This window comes from Zingiber officinale, chromosome 7B (genome assembly GCF_018446385.1).
Source record: "Zingiber officinale cultivar Zhangliang chromosome 7B, Zo_v1.1, whole genome shotgun sequence".
In the NCBI taxonomy this organism is placed as follows: domain Eukaryota; kingdom Viridiplantae; phylum Streptophyta; class Magnoliopsida; order Zingiberales; family Zingiberaceae; genus Zingiber; species Zingiber officinale.
In genome coordinates this window covers 26104479-26120587 of record NC_055999.1, presented here as the reverse complement: position 1 = coordinate 26120587, position 16109 = coordinate 26104479, and the positions used below count along the sequence as shown (strand labels likewise).

At 33.5% G+C, this 16109-nt stretch overlaps 1 protein-coding gene across 4 annotated transcripts; it reads left to right on the top strand.

Moving 5' to 3' along the window:
- Positions 1–422: 422 nt before the first annotated feature.
- On the top strand, positions 423–15243 carry LOC122005596 (syntaxin-32-like). 4 transcript variants are annotated; one of them, XM_042560693.1, is made up of 6 exons: positions 423–477; positions 759–1113; positions 8703–8953; positions 9049–9221; positions 9554–9757; positions 14803–15243. In XM_042560693.1, exons 2-6 carry the CDS (start codon positions 876–878, stop codon positions 14960–14962), a joined length of 1026 nt encoding a protein of 341 aa, XP_042416627.1. In that variant the 5' UTR covers positions 423–477; positions 759–875; the 3' UTR covers positions 14963–15243. The 4 variants fall into 4 exon arrangements, with proteins under 4 accessions (XP_042416627.1, XP_042416626.1, XP_042416625.1 ...); XM_042560692.1 differs by having other exon boundaries at positions 428–477; positions 785–1113; XM_042560691.1 differs by lacking the exon at positions 423–477 and adding an exon at positions 484–658.
- Positions 15244–16109: the final 866 nt, after the last annotated feature.

Below are 16109 nucleotides of genomic sequence, written 5' to 3'. Positions count from 1 at the left end.
TCGTGACCAAACAAGCGTGCAGGATATCAATATATATGATTGTTAATCTGCACAACGCGCATGAGCACCTCTCATGTGGGGAGATGCCTCCCTGCGTGAGAGGCGCCCACGTGTATTGTGCAGGCTAACAATTTACTATATATATTTCTCATGCAGGGAGGTGCATCCTCACGTGAGAGGTGTCCACGTGTCGCCCACATGCGTTGTGTAGACTAACAATTTATATTTTATATATATATATATATATATATATATATATATATATATATATATATATATATATATAAATGATATGCTGCGGATACACGTATTATCCACGCGCGTTGTACAGGCTAACAATTTACTATAATGATTTTTTATTTTTATAAGATTGATATAGTTGTCCTTAGTGCGTCTCAATATTTTAAAAAAGTGTATAAAAATTAGATAAATTTATTTCTAACCAGCAGGTATCTCTTTCGTTTGCCGAAGCCGCAGGTACGGACTCCATGACAATGCTCCAATTACTTTTCTAGTTTTCTTCCTCCCCATTTGTTTCTACTTTATCTAAATCTCCGCGATATTTGATTCATCGCGACGTCTTCACCTCGGATCATGAAATTGGTGGAATCGAACCATGTTTATTCTCTGTTCCCGGGACCATGAGCCCGGATCTAGGGTCCTTTAACTCTTGCAAATTTGGATTCATCATTTTTTTTTTGTTGATTTGGGCGACAATATATCCTTCTTTTTTTTTTTTTTTACTTTCGATGTCTCAGATCTGACCAGCCGATTCGACTCGTAGATGATGAAACCCTAAGGCCAACTTTGGTGGCGTTGATTCCTCGAATACTTCATCGTCGCTGTTCTTCATTGCGATTATAAGGTGATCCGCGATGAATTCTAGGGCGGGGCAAACTTCATATCGTGATCGGACGCATGAGTTCGTTAAGGCTGTTGAGAATTGCAAGAAGTCCTTCTCGTCGACTCTAAATGGGCCGAGCAGCAGCACTGCGCCTAACTTGGAAGGACCTAAATCAGCAGCCTCCATCCAGTCGGAGTTCAGCAGGAGGGCTTCGCAAATTGGACTTGGTATCCATCAGACTTCACAGAAACTTGCTAAGCTTGCGAAATGTAAGTAATTGGTTATGGTTGCATTTCATTTTTTACCATTTTTTTAAAGTTAAATTTGAAGCCGAAATTGTTATCATTCGATGGGGTCTCTGATATGAACAGTTCATGGTTAATACACGATCCTTGATTAGACATGTTTGCCGTCCAAAATTTTACATTTGTTAAATAACATTGGAAACTTGATACTGCATGTTCGCATCTCCTTGGTACAATCCTTAGAGCAGTCTTTGTGCTTCTTGGTTTGCTTGTGTGTGGTGTCACAGGTAATAGGTTATGGCCTCCCAACTTGTTAATGATTTTCAAAGTTGTATGAGCTGTTCTATCCATTACAAACTTGATTTTCAGGAGTTGGTTTTCCTATCTGAATATCATATATCAATGTCTTCTTCAGATATGAGTTCACTTTTAACCATATCTCCTTTTATGCATACCCACAGTTTGTGTGTGTATGTGTGTGAAGTATGCATACAATAACAACAACAACAACAACCAAGTCTTTTCCCACTAGGTGGGGTCGGCTGTATGAATCCTTTTACGCCATTGAGCTCTATCTCCTATTATATCATCATCTATATTTAAATAAATTTTATCTTGTTTTATTGTTGCTAACCAAGTCTTTTTTGGTCTTCCTCTTCCTCGTTTGATATGCATGTTTATCATAGTTTCACATCGCCTAACTGGAGCATTTATTGGTCGTCTAAGTACATGTCCGTATCATCTTAAACGTGTCTCTCGGAGTTTTTCCTCAATAGATGCAACTCCGACTTTCTCTCTAATGCTCTCATTTCTTATTTTGTCCATCTTCGTATGCCCACACATCCACCTTAACATCCTCATCTCTGCAACTCTCATCTTCTGCTCATGTGCTCGAGTCATAGCCCAACATTCATCTCCATATAATGTTGGTTTTATAAAACTTACCTTTAAGTTAAAGAGGTACTTTACGGTCACATAAAACACTCGACGCTCCCCTCCATTTCACCCATCCTGCTTGTATTCTATGTAAGACATCTCTCTTAATCCCTCCATCATTTTGTAAAAATGATCCTAAATATTTAAATCGCTCGGTTCCTGGCAACTCGTCCTCTCTTATCTTAACAATTATTTCATTACTTCTAATATTGCTAAACTTAAATTCCATATATTCTGCCTTTAATCTACTAACCTTAAAACATTTCCCTTCTAGTGTTTCCCTCCAAAATTCTACTTAGCATTTACTCCTTCACGTGTCTCATCTACCAAAATAATATCATCTGCAAACAACATGCACCACGGTACTGTGTCTTGAATGTGTGCAGTGAGTTCGTCCATAATTAGTGTAAAAAGATAGGGACTTAGAGCTGATCCTTGATGTAAACCTATCTTTATTGGAAATGTTTCAGTTACTCCGCCTGAATTCTTTACTCTGGTCGTTACATCCTCATACATATCCTTAATTAGTTCAATATATGTTACGCTAACACCTCTCTTTTCTAAAATTCGCCATATAATTTTTCTTGGACTCTATCATACGCTTTGTCTAAGTCGATGAATACCATGTATAGATCTTGTTTTTGCTCCCGATATTTTTCAATTAATTGTCTAAGAAGATGTATAGCTTCTATTGTCGACCTTCCAGGCATGAACCCAAATTGATTTTCTATCACTGTAGTCTCCTTAATCTTTTTTCTATTACTTTTTCCCAAAGTTTCATAGTATGACTCGTTAGTTTAATATCTTTATAGTTGGTACAATTTTGTACGTCTCCCTTGTTCTTATACAAGGGAACTAGAGTACTTATCCTCCATTGATCAGGTATTTTTTTCGTTTTTAATATCATGTTAAATAATTTTGTAAGCCATTCAATACCTTGTTTCCCTAAGCACTTTCATACCTCTATTGGAATATCATCTGGTCCAACGGCTTTTCCATTGTGCATCTCATTTAAAGTTTGTTTTACTTCTGAAGTTTGAATTCTACGATAAAAATTAAAATTTCGATGCTCATTTGACCTAATTAAATTACCCAAGTTAAGTTGGTCTCCTAAACCTTCATTAAAAAGTTGATGAAAATATCTCTTCCACCGCTCTTTTATTTCTCCATCGCTTACTAATACCCTATTACATTCATCTTTAATACATTTTATTTGGCTAAGATCTCTTGTTTTTCTTTCTCTCACTTTAGCTATTCTATAAATGTCTCTTTCCCCTTCTTTTGTATCCAATTTTTAATATAACCGTTCAAAAGTTTCATTTTTTGCTTCACTCACCACTTTCTTTGCTTCTTTCTTGGCTATTGTATATTTTTTTAAGTTTTCCTCATTCTTACAAATATATAATTCCTTATAAGTTATTCGTTTTTCCTTCACTTTCTCATTCCACCACCAAGATTCTTTACTTAGCGGTGCATGCCCCTTTGACTCACCGAGGACACTCTTAGCTACTATTTTCAACTTTGATACCATCTTATCACATGTTGTATTAGAGTCATCGTATATTTCACCTAATGCTTGTACTTCTACCTTCTCCTTAAATATATATTGCTTCCCATCCTTTAACTTCCACCACTTAATTCTAGGAATTGTATATATTTTCTTTCTATTGATACTATGTTTAAGACGTATATCCAACACTACTACCCTATGTTGGGTAGTTAAGCTTTCTCCAGGGATGACTTTGCAATCTCTACAAATCTTTCTATCCTTCTTCCTAACCATAAGAAAGTCAATTTGCGATTTATTATTCCCACTTTTGAATGTGACTAAGTGTTCTTCTCTTTTCTTAAAAAATGTATTAGCTAATATAAGGTCATATGCTATCGCAAAATCTAATATAGTTTTCCCTTCCTCATTCCTCGTTCCAAACCCATAACTCCCATGTACTCTCTCATATTCCTCATTTTTCACTCCGACATGTCCATTTAGATCACCTCCTATTAAAATCCTTTCATTTGGTGAAATATTTTGTAATATTTCATCTAAGTCCTCCCAAAACCTTGATTTGGTAGCTTCATCTAATCCTACTTGTGGTGCATATACGCTAATTATGTTCATAGTTTCTTTCGCCACTATTATCTTAAGGGCTATAATTCTATCCCCTTTTCTAACTACTCCTACAACTTCATCTTCATCCTTTAACAAACTATCTATAATAATACCCACTCAATTTCTTGTTTTACTCTTTCCAGTGTACCATAACTTAAAACCCGTGTTCTCTATCAACTTTGCCTTCTCACCTGTCCATTTTGTCTTTTGTACACATAAAATATTAATTTTTCTCCTAATCATCATATCTACTACCTCCATTGATTTACCAGTGAGAGTTCCTATGTTTCAAGTTCCAAATCTTAGATTATTAGTTTTCCTATCATATTTGTTCTTATCTAACCTATGGTGTGAGAACTCTTGCCTATTTAACACTACACCCAAGTTCTCATGGAGATGTAGCGGTCCTTGCTGAGACGTTACAGTCAGACCCTGTAACGCGAACTCTTGCATATTTATCACTACACCCGAGTTCTGGAGATGTCTCTTGTGTGAAGTATGCATAAAGTAATATATTTTATCACATTTTTCTATAATTGTTATTTTGTTCATTAATTTGAAGAATATTACTTATTTAACCTACCTTTAAATAAAAAGATGTATGTTCTTAACAATAGTGCTTATCAGGATTTTTGTTATATCCAAGTTATAAAATGAATGTAGCTTTTTTGAAATTTAAAAATTTTAGTCTTATTGACCCTATCTGATAATGTTTGTGTTTTCTTTTATTTAGGAACACATGTTAATTTTTTTATTTTGGCATTTCCTGAATCAAAATATATTCCGTACTACTTTTGTTTGTCATACCATCACCTCTCACTAGCTTCATATGGGTATGAATCAAACAATATATATCCAACAATTGCGTCCAAAATACTATTTATATCCAATGGCAGTATTAAAAAGTTGCTTTCAATTCAATATTTTATTACTCAGCTTGCATACATATGAGTGGAGTCTAAATCATTGTAAGAAAGTATTTTTCTTGATAAAAATTGTAATTTGAACTACTGCACAAATTACAAGAAAGTTGTTTCCTGATAACAAATGTAATTTAAACTAACTCACCAAATATCTTGAAACCTTTGAACCAATTCCTTGTGGTTATTTTTCTTGCCAGTAGATTGTTTTGTGTTGCTGTGTTGTTGTGTTGCATGTGCAGCCTTCAAGAGGAAGATGATAATTAGGTATTTATTGTATCTATAGTGTTTTCCATTTTTCTTGTCTAAAAAAAGTGTTTGGCTTGTGTGGACATGTATATCCTCCTCAGTTCCTATTTTAATTTGTATCAACCTTGTCAATAGTTTTTTTATAGTACCATGAACTGTATCACCATTAAATGTTGATTATAATACTGTTCATGTGATTTTTCTCAGGCAGTTCTTGGGTTCATATGTAATTACTTTATACAGCTCATGCATAGGCTTTTACTTCTTTATTTTCTTTGGATGATGTTGTTGTATCAAATTATTAATTATAGTCAATCGAGTTTTTTTTAATAGCATGTCCAATAGTGAGCTTATCACTATGCTTAAGTTAGGGAAACAAAAGGAAAATTTCCTGTGCCCCATTGTGTTGTCAGGATATAGGTTATATATATAGATTTATATATATTTGTAGCTTGAAAATGACTAAGCAAACTTTTCTCAATCCTTCACATTAATCTAGGAAGTGTTTGGAGCTAAGTTTATAGGTTTTGGAGTACTGATGGCTGTGACAGTTCACATTAACTAGGGAAGTGTTTGGATCTGAGCTTCTAGGTTTGGAATACTAGGGCTGTGAAAGTTTCATGCAGTTGTCTGCAAATAGTTTGGACATAACTTTGTCTTATTCATGGTCTAGAAACTTAAACAGTTTAAACTTTGGCTATGCCAGTAAATGTTATTGTACTGATTTTATGAAGATAAAAAGTTAGACCTCAATTTTAATCTGATTATGTGAATTGTACATTTTGCATTAATCATATATAAAAAAATCTTCACATTTTTCTTATATGCAAAACTTGCATCTGCCGATCTGCGATTGAACTGGACGCTACTATGGGTGATAAAGTGGAGATACCTAATAGACATTAGTACATTTTTCATGGATGCATTGTAACTTTATATAACTGATAATAGTATTTTTGCGATGATATTGAATGTTGTACTGCAATTGATAAATGTTATAATTAATTATCAATTAAGGTTGTTGAAACGAGATTCAAATCCTGAATTGTTTTGTTGGTTTTACAAATCGCAAGTCATAAGCTTCAGGTAAAACAACAATAATAACTAAGCCTTTTCCCACTAGGTGGGGTCGACTATATGAATCTTTTATACCATTGAGTTCTATCTTTTACTATATCATCATCTATACTTAAATAAATTTTATCTTGTTTTATTGTTGCTAACCAAGTCTTTATTTGGTCTTCCTCTTCCTTGTTTGATATGCGTGTTTGTCATAGTTTCACATCGTCGAACTGGAACATTTATTGGTTGTCTAAATACATGTCCATACTATCTTAAACATGTTCTCGAAGTTTTTCCTCAATAGATGCAACTCTAACTTTCTCTCCAATGCTCTCATTTCTTATTCGATCCATTCTTGTATGTTCACACATCCACCTTACTATCCTCATCTCTGCAATCTCATCTTTTGCTTATGTGCTCGAGTCATAGCCTATCATTCAATTCCATATAATATATCTGGTTTAACTACGGTTTTGTAGAATTTTCCTTTAAGTTTTAGAGATACTTTACGATCACATAAAATATCAGACGCTCTCCTTCATTTCAACCATCCTGCTTGTATTCTATGTAAGATATCTCTCTCAATCCCTCCATCATTTTGCAAAAATGACCCTAAATATCTAAATCGGTTCTAGATAACTCGTCATCTTCTATCTTAATAATTGTCTCATTATATCTAATATTGCTAAACTTAAATTTTGCCTGTAACGAACCAGTCATGGGTGGTCCTAAGCCCGAATAAAGGAGGAGGGTTGCGTTAGGTTGCCAGCTAGCGTTAAAATTATGGCCAATATTCAATGAATGGAGCTTCAAGTGAAAATTATAAATAAATGTGAAAAAGATAAATAAAAAAATACCTTATTTAAATTTGCAAAAGCATCATATTTAATATCTAGTATAATTAATACATTGCCAATAAATAATAAAATACATTATATAATTAAAGAGTCTAAAGGCCATATATCCTTAAACTTTTCATCTATGATTGGAATATATAAACAAAAACTTGTTAAAGAGACATGTCTAACTTGTATTACAATCACTATGTATTATCTCCACTTAAAATGTCCTCATCTTGGTTTAGTATAACCATTTCTTCCTATTCTTTTCCTCTTCATCTTCATCCTCAATAATTGCTCTCACCTATGAAGGGAAGAAGCCTCTAATGTCTTATGAGCCAATAAGTTATCGCTATTAGCTGAAGACTAGGACTAGGAGACAACGATGTCATATAATTAAAGAAGCTTAGGAATAAATGAAGGTTGCTAAGAATGATAGATGTTCTCCGGTCGAAGGTACTCATGGAAGATAGTTGTCGCTTGGAGGACTCACTTAAAAAGTATAGATATCGCTTTCGGGATCCTCTAGCCGATGATTGATTACTGACAATGAGTGCCAAAAGGTGTTCTTTAGTTGCAGACACACAAAGAAGAAGTCATTAAAGCTTTGAATGAGCCAAACTGCTTGAGAGATGTTCACCAAGGGTTGAAGACGATGAGCCACTATTGAATAAACAACCTTTGATGTGCTAAGAGTCTTAGACAATGAGTTGCCATCAAAGCAACAACCTCTGATGAGTAAAGGGCTGAAAACAATATAAGGTGCAAATGGTTGAAGAATTATTGAACAGGATAAAATACGAGATTTTAAAATCCTAAATTAATTATCTGTAACTATTTATTTGTTGGATTAGAGCTAATTAATATCTAAGTTTAGAATCAGGAATTAGTTGATTGGTATCGAATCGGTCCTAATTGTATCAAATGAGATCGATTCTAGAAACAAATGACTCACCCATATGGTTTGAACCATTTTGTGTGTGAATCGAATCAAATTATGAATCATATGATTCTAATTATTATTAACATACTCATTTTTTAAAAATTCAAAGACTATTTTAATGCAAAATTTAGATGGAAATTAGGCTCTTGACAAAGTTGGTGATTTATTTTTCTAGGTTAAATTTATATCTTGAAAATACAACAGGAGAATTCTTCATAAGATAACCTAGTCTGTCGAACAGATAGTTTCCTGTCAATGTCATCTTAGCTGATAGCTTAAGTGTCTATGCAAGCAAATTTGATATACAATAATATTTGTATTAAATTGAATTGGGAAGTTGCTTAATTATGCTAGCAATTAGTTGGGTGTTATTAACATTCTACAAATACTAGCATTAATATATCTTACCTTTTTGAACTTATGGGATGGTAACATTAATTCATTATTGCTCACTTCTATTTATGTTAGACATTACATAATCTAAAGGTTTAGATGGTTGTATTTTTCCTTGTTAAATTTATCCATCATAGCTTAAATTGCTTCTTTGCTTTCAGTGGCAAAAAGGACATCAGTTTTTGATGACCCTGCTATAGAGATTCAAGAATTAACCTCAGTTATCAAGAAGGATATTACTGCTTTAAATAGCGTAGTTGTAGACCTGCAACTCCTTTGTAACTTGCAGAATGAAAGTGGCAATATGTCCAGGGATACTACCAATCACTCTACTACTGTTGTTAATAACTTAAAGAATCGTTTGATGAGCACTACAAAGGAGTTCAAGGAAGTATTAACCATGAGAACTGAGGTAAACTAAACCCTACCTTATGTGACCTCTTGGTGATGCACCAAGATTTTTTATGTTTTAAAAAAAATTAAATTTCTGTTTTTTTTTCTCTACAGAATTTGAAGGTTCATGAGAGTAGAAGGCAGCTGTTTTCTTCATCAGCATCAAAGGAAGCAGCAAATCCTTTCCTTAGACAGCAACCCCTTGTTTCTAAAGGAAGTAATGAGTCTCCTGCTCCCCCAGCACCATGGGAAAATGACTCAACATCTTCATCTCCTTTGTTTCCAAGGTAACTTCTTAAATTCTCAGAGCTTTGTAGACTTAAATATGATTATTATCCTTTGATTTAGGTGTTTTTTTTATTAACTGAGCAACATGTGGCATTTTGTGGTTGTACCTTACATAATCCGATTCTGGCATTATTTCTAGTTTTCTATCATTTTCTGGAATGAAGTATTTCATTTTACTCTTTGTTTTCCTCAGTTTAAACTTCAGTTTGGTGTGTACGGAATGATCTTTTTATGCCTGTTAAAATAGTCCCAGGAATCCTTGATGTTGTGTATAAAATTTACAATTGTGTTAATCTGCAACCATCTAATAATGATTCTCCTTGGTTGATAGGAGGAAACCAATTGGGGACCCATCATCTACACAGCCTTTAATTCCACAGCAGCAACAGCAACAACAAATGGTTGCAATACAGGATAGTTACATGCAGAGTAGAGCGGAAGCTCTTCAAAGTGTTGAGTCAACAATTCATGAGCTGAGTAATATTTTTACACAACTAGCTACTATGGTTTCACAGCAGGGAGAGCTAGCAATCAGGTATTTTGTTTTTTTATTGGTATCCTTTTTCTAATATTTCCTTTGCCCATTTAAGATTGGACATGTATCATTCCAATGAAGAATATGATTTGACCTTCAAGCTTCTGCTGTCATGATTCGTGTAGAAGCATTTCTTTTTGAACAATTGAGTATAAAAAACATGCTTCAAATGCATTTACTCGATTATATGCATATGCAACATAAAATTTTCCCTTCATGACAATATTAGACGATGCGAAACTATGATAAATGCCCATATTAAATAAAGAAGAAGAAGACCAAACAAGACTTGGTTAGTAATAATAAAATAAGATAAAATTTATTTAAATATAAATGATGATATAGTAGGGGATAGAGTCCAATGGTATATAAGGATCTATATAACCGATCTCATCTAGTGGGATAAGGCTTGGTTGTTATTGTTGGTGATGACAATATTGTAAGGTGAAGGCTTCCCTAAAAAACTTACATATTGTTTCTCAGATTGCCACTTGGGCACAGATACCTTTGACACAAGTATGAATCTATGCCAGATGTAGGATATTTACTAAGTGAAGACACTAGTGCTTGGTAGTAAAAAGTCCAAATTTTAGACATGGGTACAAGGACACAACAAAGCTTCATTGGCAGAACAGTGGGCACAAGAAGAGAGGGAGTGGCATGTACAACAGTGGTGGAAGTGACAGTAGTACAAGGACATCTTGTCTTCCCCATAGGCTGTATCAATTCTTCCTCTTTGGAATTTGGAGGCATTGTTCTTTCTTCCTCGTCAAGACACAACAGTGGTCGACTGCTTCTATGAAGTCTCCCTTCTTCCTTCAAGACATGGTGCAAACATCTATCATGCCCTTGTGTCTTCCTGTTTGACATGGCACCCTATCACTATCCAACCAGCAAACCTTCATCTTTCTCTTCAATGTGGTTCCTTTTCTTTCATAGAGATGTGGCATTAGAGGAAATTGTCCTCTGCTTCTTTTCTTTCCTCTTGTCTGAGTATCATAAGTTGTCCATATTGTTGGAAAATACTTTTTTGTTCATCATTCTATATTACGAGCTGTTCTTTTTTTTTTAAAAGAATCTTGTTATAGGACAAAAAAAAATATATTTGTTTTTAATCTTCATCTGCTTATTATGATATAAATCTCCATTCCTTGTGGAGAGAATACCTTCTCTTCAGTTCCTCAACTTGATCAACTGTGAATTTCTCAAAGAAGCCCAAACTATCTTCTTTTTCGTTTATCATTTTAAATTGTTTATGTATCTCCTATTTTTTAATTCTCTTGCTTTTTTAGTGTAAATATCTCAGAGATAAGATGTTTCCATATGGTAAATGGAAATTTATGATATTCATAGAAGCACTAATTATATAGTTTACTATCGAGAAAGCAGAATAAAATAGATTGATCTTTGCCTATTATTATTATTATTATTATTATTCCAATAGTAGCCCTACTGCATTCATTTTTATTGGAAGCCTAACACAACAACAACAACAACCAAGCCTTTTCCCACTAGGTGGGGTCGGCTGTATGAATCCTTTTACGCCATTGAACTCTATCTCCTATTATATCATCATCTATATTTAAATAAATTTTATCTTGTTTTATTGTTGCTAACCAAGTCTTTTTTGGTCTTCCTCGTTTGATATGCATATTTATCATAGTTTCACATCGCCTAACTGGAGCATTTATTGGTCGTCTAAGTACATGTCCGTACCATCTTAAACGTGTCTCTCGGAGTTTTTCCTCAATAGATGCAACTCCGACTTTCTCTCTAATACTCTCATTTCTTATTTTGTCCATCTTCGTATGCCCACACATCCACCTTAACATCCTCATCTCTGACTCTCATTTCATTTGGTAACAGAATTATTAACATAATCTAAATACTAATATTATTTAAGTTTAGGTAACTTTACGATCATAAAAAACACTCGACGCTCTCCTCCATTTCACCCATTCCCGCTTGTATACTATGTAAGACATCTCTCTCAATCCCTCCATCATTTTGTAAAAATGATCCTAAATATTTAAATCGCTAGTTGCAAAGAACTCGTCCTCTCCTATCTTAACAATTGTTTCATTACTTCTAATATTGCTAAACTTAAATTCCATATATTCTGTCTTAAAAAACCTTTCCTTCTAGTGTTTCCCTCAAAATTTTAGCTTAGCATTTACTCCTTCACGTGTCTCATCTACCAAAATAATATCATCTGAAACAACATGCATCTACTGTGTCTTGAATGTGTACAGTGAGTTCTAATATAATTAGTGTAAAAAGATAGGACTTAGAGCTGATCCTTGATGTAACCCTATCTTTATATGAAATGTTTGGCTTAAGTCTTCATTACTGTCGTTACATCCTCATACATATCCTTAATTAATTCAATATATGTTACGCTAACACCTCTCTTTTCTAAAATTCGCCATATAATTTTTCTTGGGACTCTATCATACGCTTTTTCTAAGTCGATGAATACCATGTGTAGATCTTGTTTTTGCTCCCGATATTTTTCAATTAATTGTCTACGAAGATGTATAACTTCTATTGTCGACCTTCCAGGCATGAACCCAAATTGATTTTCTGTCACTGTTGTCTCCTTCCTTAATCTTTTTTCTATTACTTTTTCCCAAAGTTTCATAATATGACTCATTAGTTTAATACCCCTATAGTTTGCACAATTTTGTACGTCTCCCTTATTCTTATATAAGGGAACTAGAGTACTTATCCTCCATTGATCAAGCATTTTTTTCGTTTTCAATATCATGTTAAATAATTTTGTAAGCCATTCAATACCTTGTTTCCCTAAGCATTTCCATACCTCTATTGGAATATCATCTGGTCCAACGACTTTTCCATTGTGTATCTCATTTAAAGTTTGTTTTACTTCTGAAGTTTGAATTCTACGATAAAAATTAAAATTTCGATGCTCATTTGACCTAATTAAATTACCCAAGTTAAGTTGGTCTCCTAAACCTTCATTAAAAAGTTGATGAAAATATCTCTTCCACCGCTCTTTTATTTCTCCATCCCTTACTAATACCCTATTACATTCATCTTTAATATATTTTATTTGGCTAAGATCTCTTGTTTTTCTTTCTCTCACTTTAGCTATTCTATAAATGTCTCTTTCCCTTTCTTTTGTATCCAATTTTTGATATAACCGTTCAAAAGTTTCATTTTTTACTTCACTCACCACTTTTTTTGCTTCTTTCTTGGCTATTGTATATTTTTTTAAGTTTTCCTCATTCTTACAAATATATAATTCCTTATAAGCTATTCGTTTTTTCCTTCACTTTCTCTTGTACTTTCTCATTCCACCACCAAGATTCTTTACTTAGCGGTGCATGCCCCTTTGACTCACCGAGAACACTCTTAGCTACTATTTTCAACTTAGAGTCATCGTATATTTCACCTAATGCTTGTACTTCTACCTTCTCCTTAAATATATGTTGCTTCCCATCCTTTAACTTCCACCACTTAATTCTAGGAATTGTATATATTTTCTTTCTATTGATACTATGTTTAAGACGTATATCCAATACTACTACCCTATGTTAGGTAGTTAAGCTTTCTCCAGGGATGACTTTGCAATCTTTACAAATCTTTCTATCCTTCTTCCTAACCATAAGAAAGTCAATTTGGGATTTATTATTCCCACTTTTGAATGTGACTAAGTGTTCTTCTCTTTTCTTAAAAAACGTATTAGCTAATATAAGGTCATATGCTATCGCAAAATCTAATATAGTTTTCCCTTCCTCATTCCTCGTTCCAAACCCATAACTCCCATGTACTCTCTCATATTCTCATTTTTCACTCCGACATGTCCATTTAGATCACCTCCTATTAAAATCCTTTCATTTGGTGAAATATTTTGTAATATTTCATCTAAGTCCTCCCAAAACCTTGATTTGGTAGTTTTATCTAATTCTACTTGTGGTGCATATACGCTAATTATGTTCATAGTTTCTTTTGCCACTATTATCTTAAGGGCTATAATTCTATCCCATTTTCTAACTACTCCTAGAACTTCATCCTTTAACAAACTATCTACAATAATACCCACTCCATTTCTTGCAAACACATAACAAATAACATAACGCATAAGTAAAGAATATGAAAATGAAAAAAAAAGAATGTGTTTCTTTGGCCATGGCACATCAATCTCATTCCTTTCATGGGAGATGTGCTTCTAAAGTTGAGGTAGCGAATTAACTTTTGTTTTTTGCAAAATATATAAAAGAACTCAACACGTTTTAAAATTCCTGATAATGGGATGTTTAATCCATTATATTTTTACGCTTTTAGCATTCATTTCCTTTTCTTATTTTTTTTCTTGGTTTTATAAATGATTGTTTTCTGCAATTAAAATAAAACTACTTAACAAAGTGGTGTATATATTTCTGTTTTGATTGAATTCCTACGTTAATAGCATTATGTCTAGGAAGTAGGAACTACATATAATTCTTCACTGAAAAACTCACTTTTGTTACATAAATTAGAGAAAAAGAGAACTAAAATTAAGTGTCTTGCTTACTTGGAGGGAATTGAGAGAGAGAAAGAAAGTGAGGGAGGGTACAATGACCCTATTTCCTTGTTTTTTCTCATCAAGTCAGGCAAAAAATAAAGGGAAATTGGCCGATTGATTCTTTTTGCAACTCTTGATTTCCCCTTATCTATAATTGCCATGAAGTAACATAAATGATGAAATTGAATTCCCATTCTTTTCACAACTTGGATAATTTTCTTTCTGCCCTTCCCCTCAAACACTCCAAGTAAACATGATGCATGGAGTTGCTTTTTTTCTATGGCATTTAATGCCTTGCTAACTTTTCAATCTCTTATATCTTTTAAAAATCAATTTTCTTATTTTTCATAGTTAATTTTGAACTATCCTAGCATTACTAGCATCTTCAACATGAGCTTGCTACAGTGGCAGGATCGATGATCTTACATTGAATATATAGCATGGGGACGAACATCTGGTAGTCAAAACATATCCTTTTGTAGTTAAAAAACTAATTACATGGCATTGCTGATGGCAGGATTGATGAGAACATGGATGACACGTTAGCCAATGTGGAAGGAGCACAAGGTCAACTGCTTAAGTACCTCAACAGCATATCCTCTAATAGGTGGCTGATGATCAAGATATTCTTTGTTCTTATGGTTTTCCTTATGATCTTTCTCTTTTTTGTTGCATAATTCCACCTCTGCTTTAGCTGAGTTATTTTGTGCCAGTGATCTGTACTCCTCACACTTGTTCCTTAGAGTGGTTACTTCCTTGCATGGAGCCTCTAATCTCATTTGGTACAAAATGAACAAGCCTTGTAGATCAAATGTCCTGAATCATTAAAAAAATGAAGAGAGAGAGAGAATGGAAATGTAGGACCAAGTGTATGAAACTCTAGTAGAATTACAATTGGAATTCTTGTGATATGCAACTACTTTTTACCATACAAAAAAGATTTTGTTATTCAGTATTCTGATAAAATGTTGGCATGAGCCGTGTGTCACAAACTTACCTTCAGATTAGTTAGTTCTTCAAAGCAACTAAATCTTGGAAGTGGGTGTACTAACGTGTTTGATAGGAGTTGTTACTTTCTGAACGTCAGATTCAATGTTCAGATGTAACTGGCTTGTCCTCGTCCATCTCGGTTTTTCTCACAGAAGAATAAACATTTAGGGTGCGTTTGGTTTGCACCGTTTTCATTTTCATTTTCTGAAAAATACGCGTTTTCTAGAAAACAGAAAACGATTTTTTGTCATTCTCTGTTTTTTTAGAAAACGATAGTCAATTTTTTAGAAAACGCGCGCGGAAAACGTAAACCAAACACCGTTTTTCAGAAAATGTATATTTTCCAGAAAATGAAAATGAAAATGAAAAACGCGCGTACCAAACGCCCCCTTAGATTCGCTAATGAGAGCATGCTGTTTGACGTCTGATGATAATTCAACCACCAAGAACAGTTAAGCAAATCTAACCTATTAGTTTTGAAATATAATAAAAAAAAATAAATGTTTAGCGTATTCCATTCGATCTTAATCAACTACCTAATTAACTAATCTGAGCAATTTATTCAGTTTCCTTTTTCACTCAATCTAATAAGATTTCACATGATAAAAAGTAACTCGTTCATTTAAACACTCCTCATTGTTAGTCTTATAAGAAAATGAAGGGAGTAAATGAATCGAATGGTGATCTCTTTTGATGAGAAGAATTTTATTTATAATGGAAATCTTTGAATAATTTTGTTTTTCCCTGTGAAATTTTCTTCTCTATATTAATTCCCCGTATTTTTTTTCTACTCTGTTTTTTTTTAAATATAATGTTGTAGACAGTTTCTAATTA

What these genes read in the sequence shown, in the direction of transcription:
- LOC122005596 (XM_042560693.1), top strand. Translation starts at nt 876, where the DNA reads ATGAATTCTAGGGCGGGGCAAACTTCATATCGTGATCGGACGCATGAG. An exon ending in TATTAACCATGAGAACTGAG is followed by an intron (nt 8,954 to 9,048) that starts GTAAACTAAACC and finishes TTTTCTCTACAG; the next exon opens with AATTTGAAGGTTCATGAGAG. An exon ending in CAGGGAGAGCTAGCAATCAG is followed by an intron (nt 9,758 to 14,802) that starts GTATTTTGTTTT and finishes TGCTGATGGCAG; the next exon opens with GATTGATGAGAACATGGATG.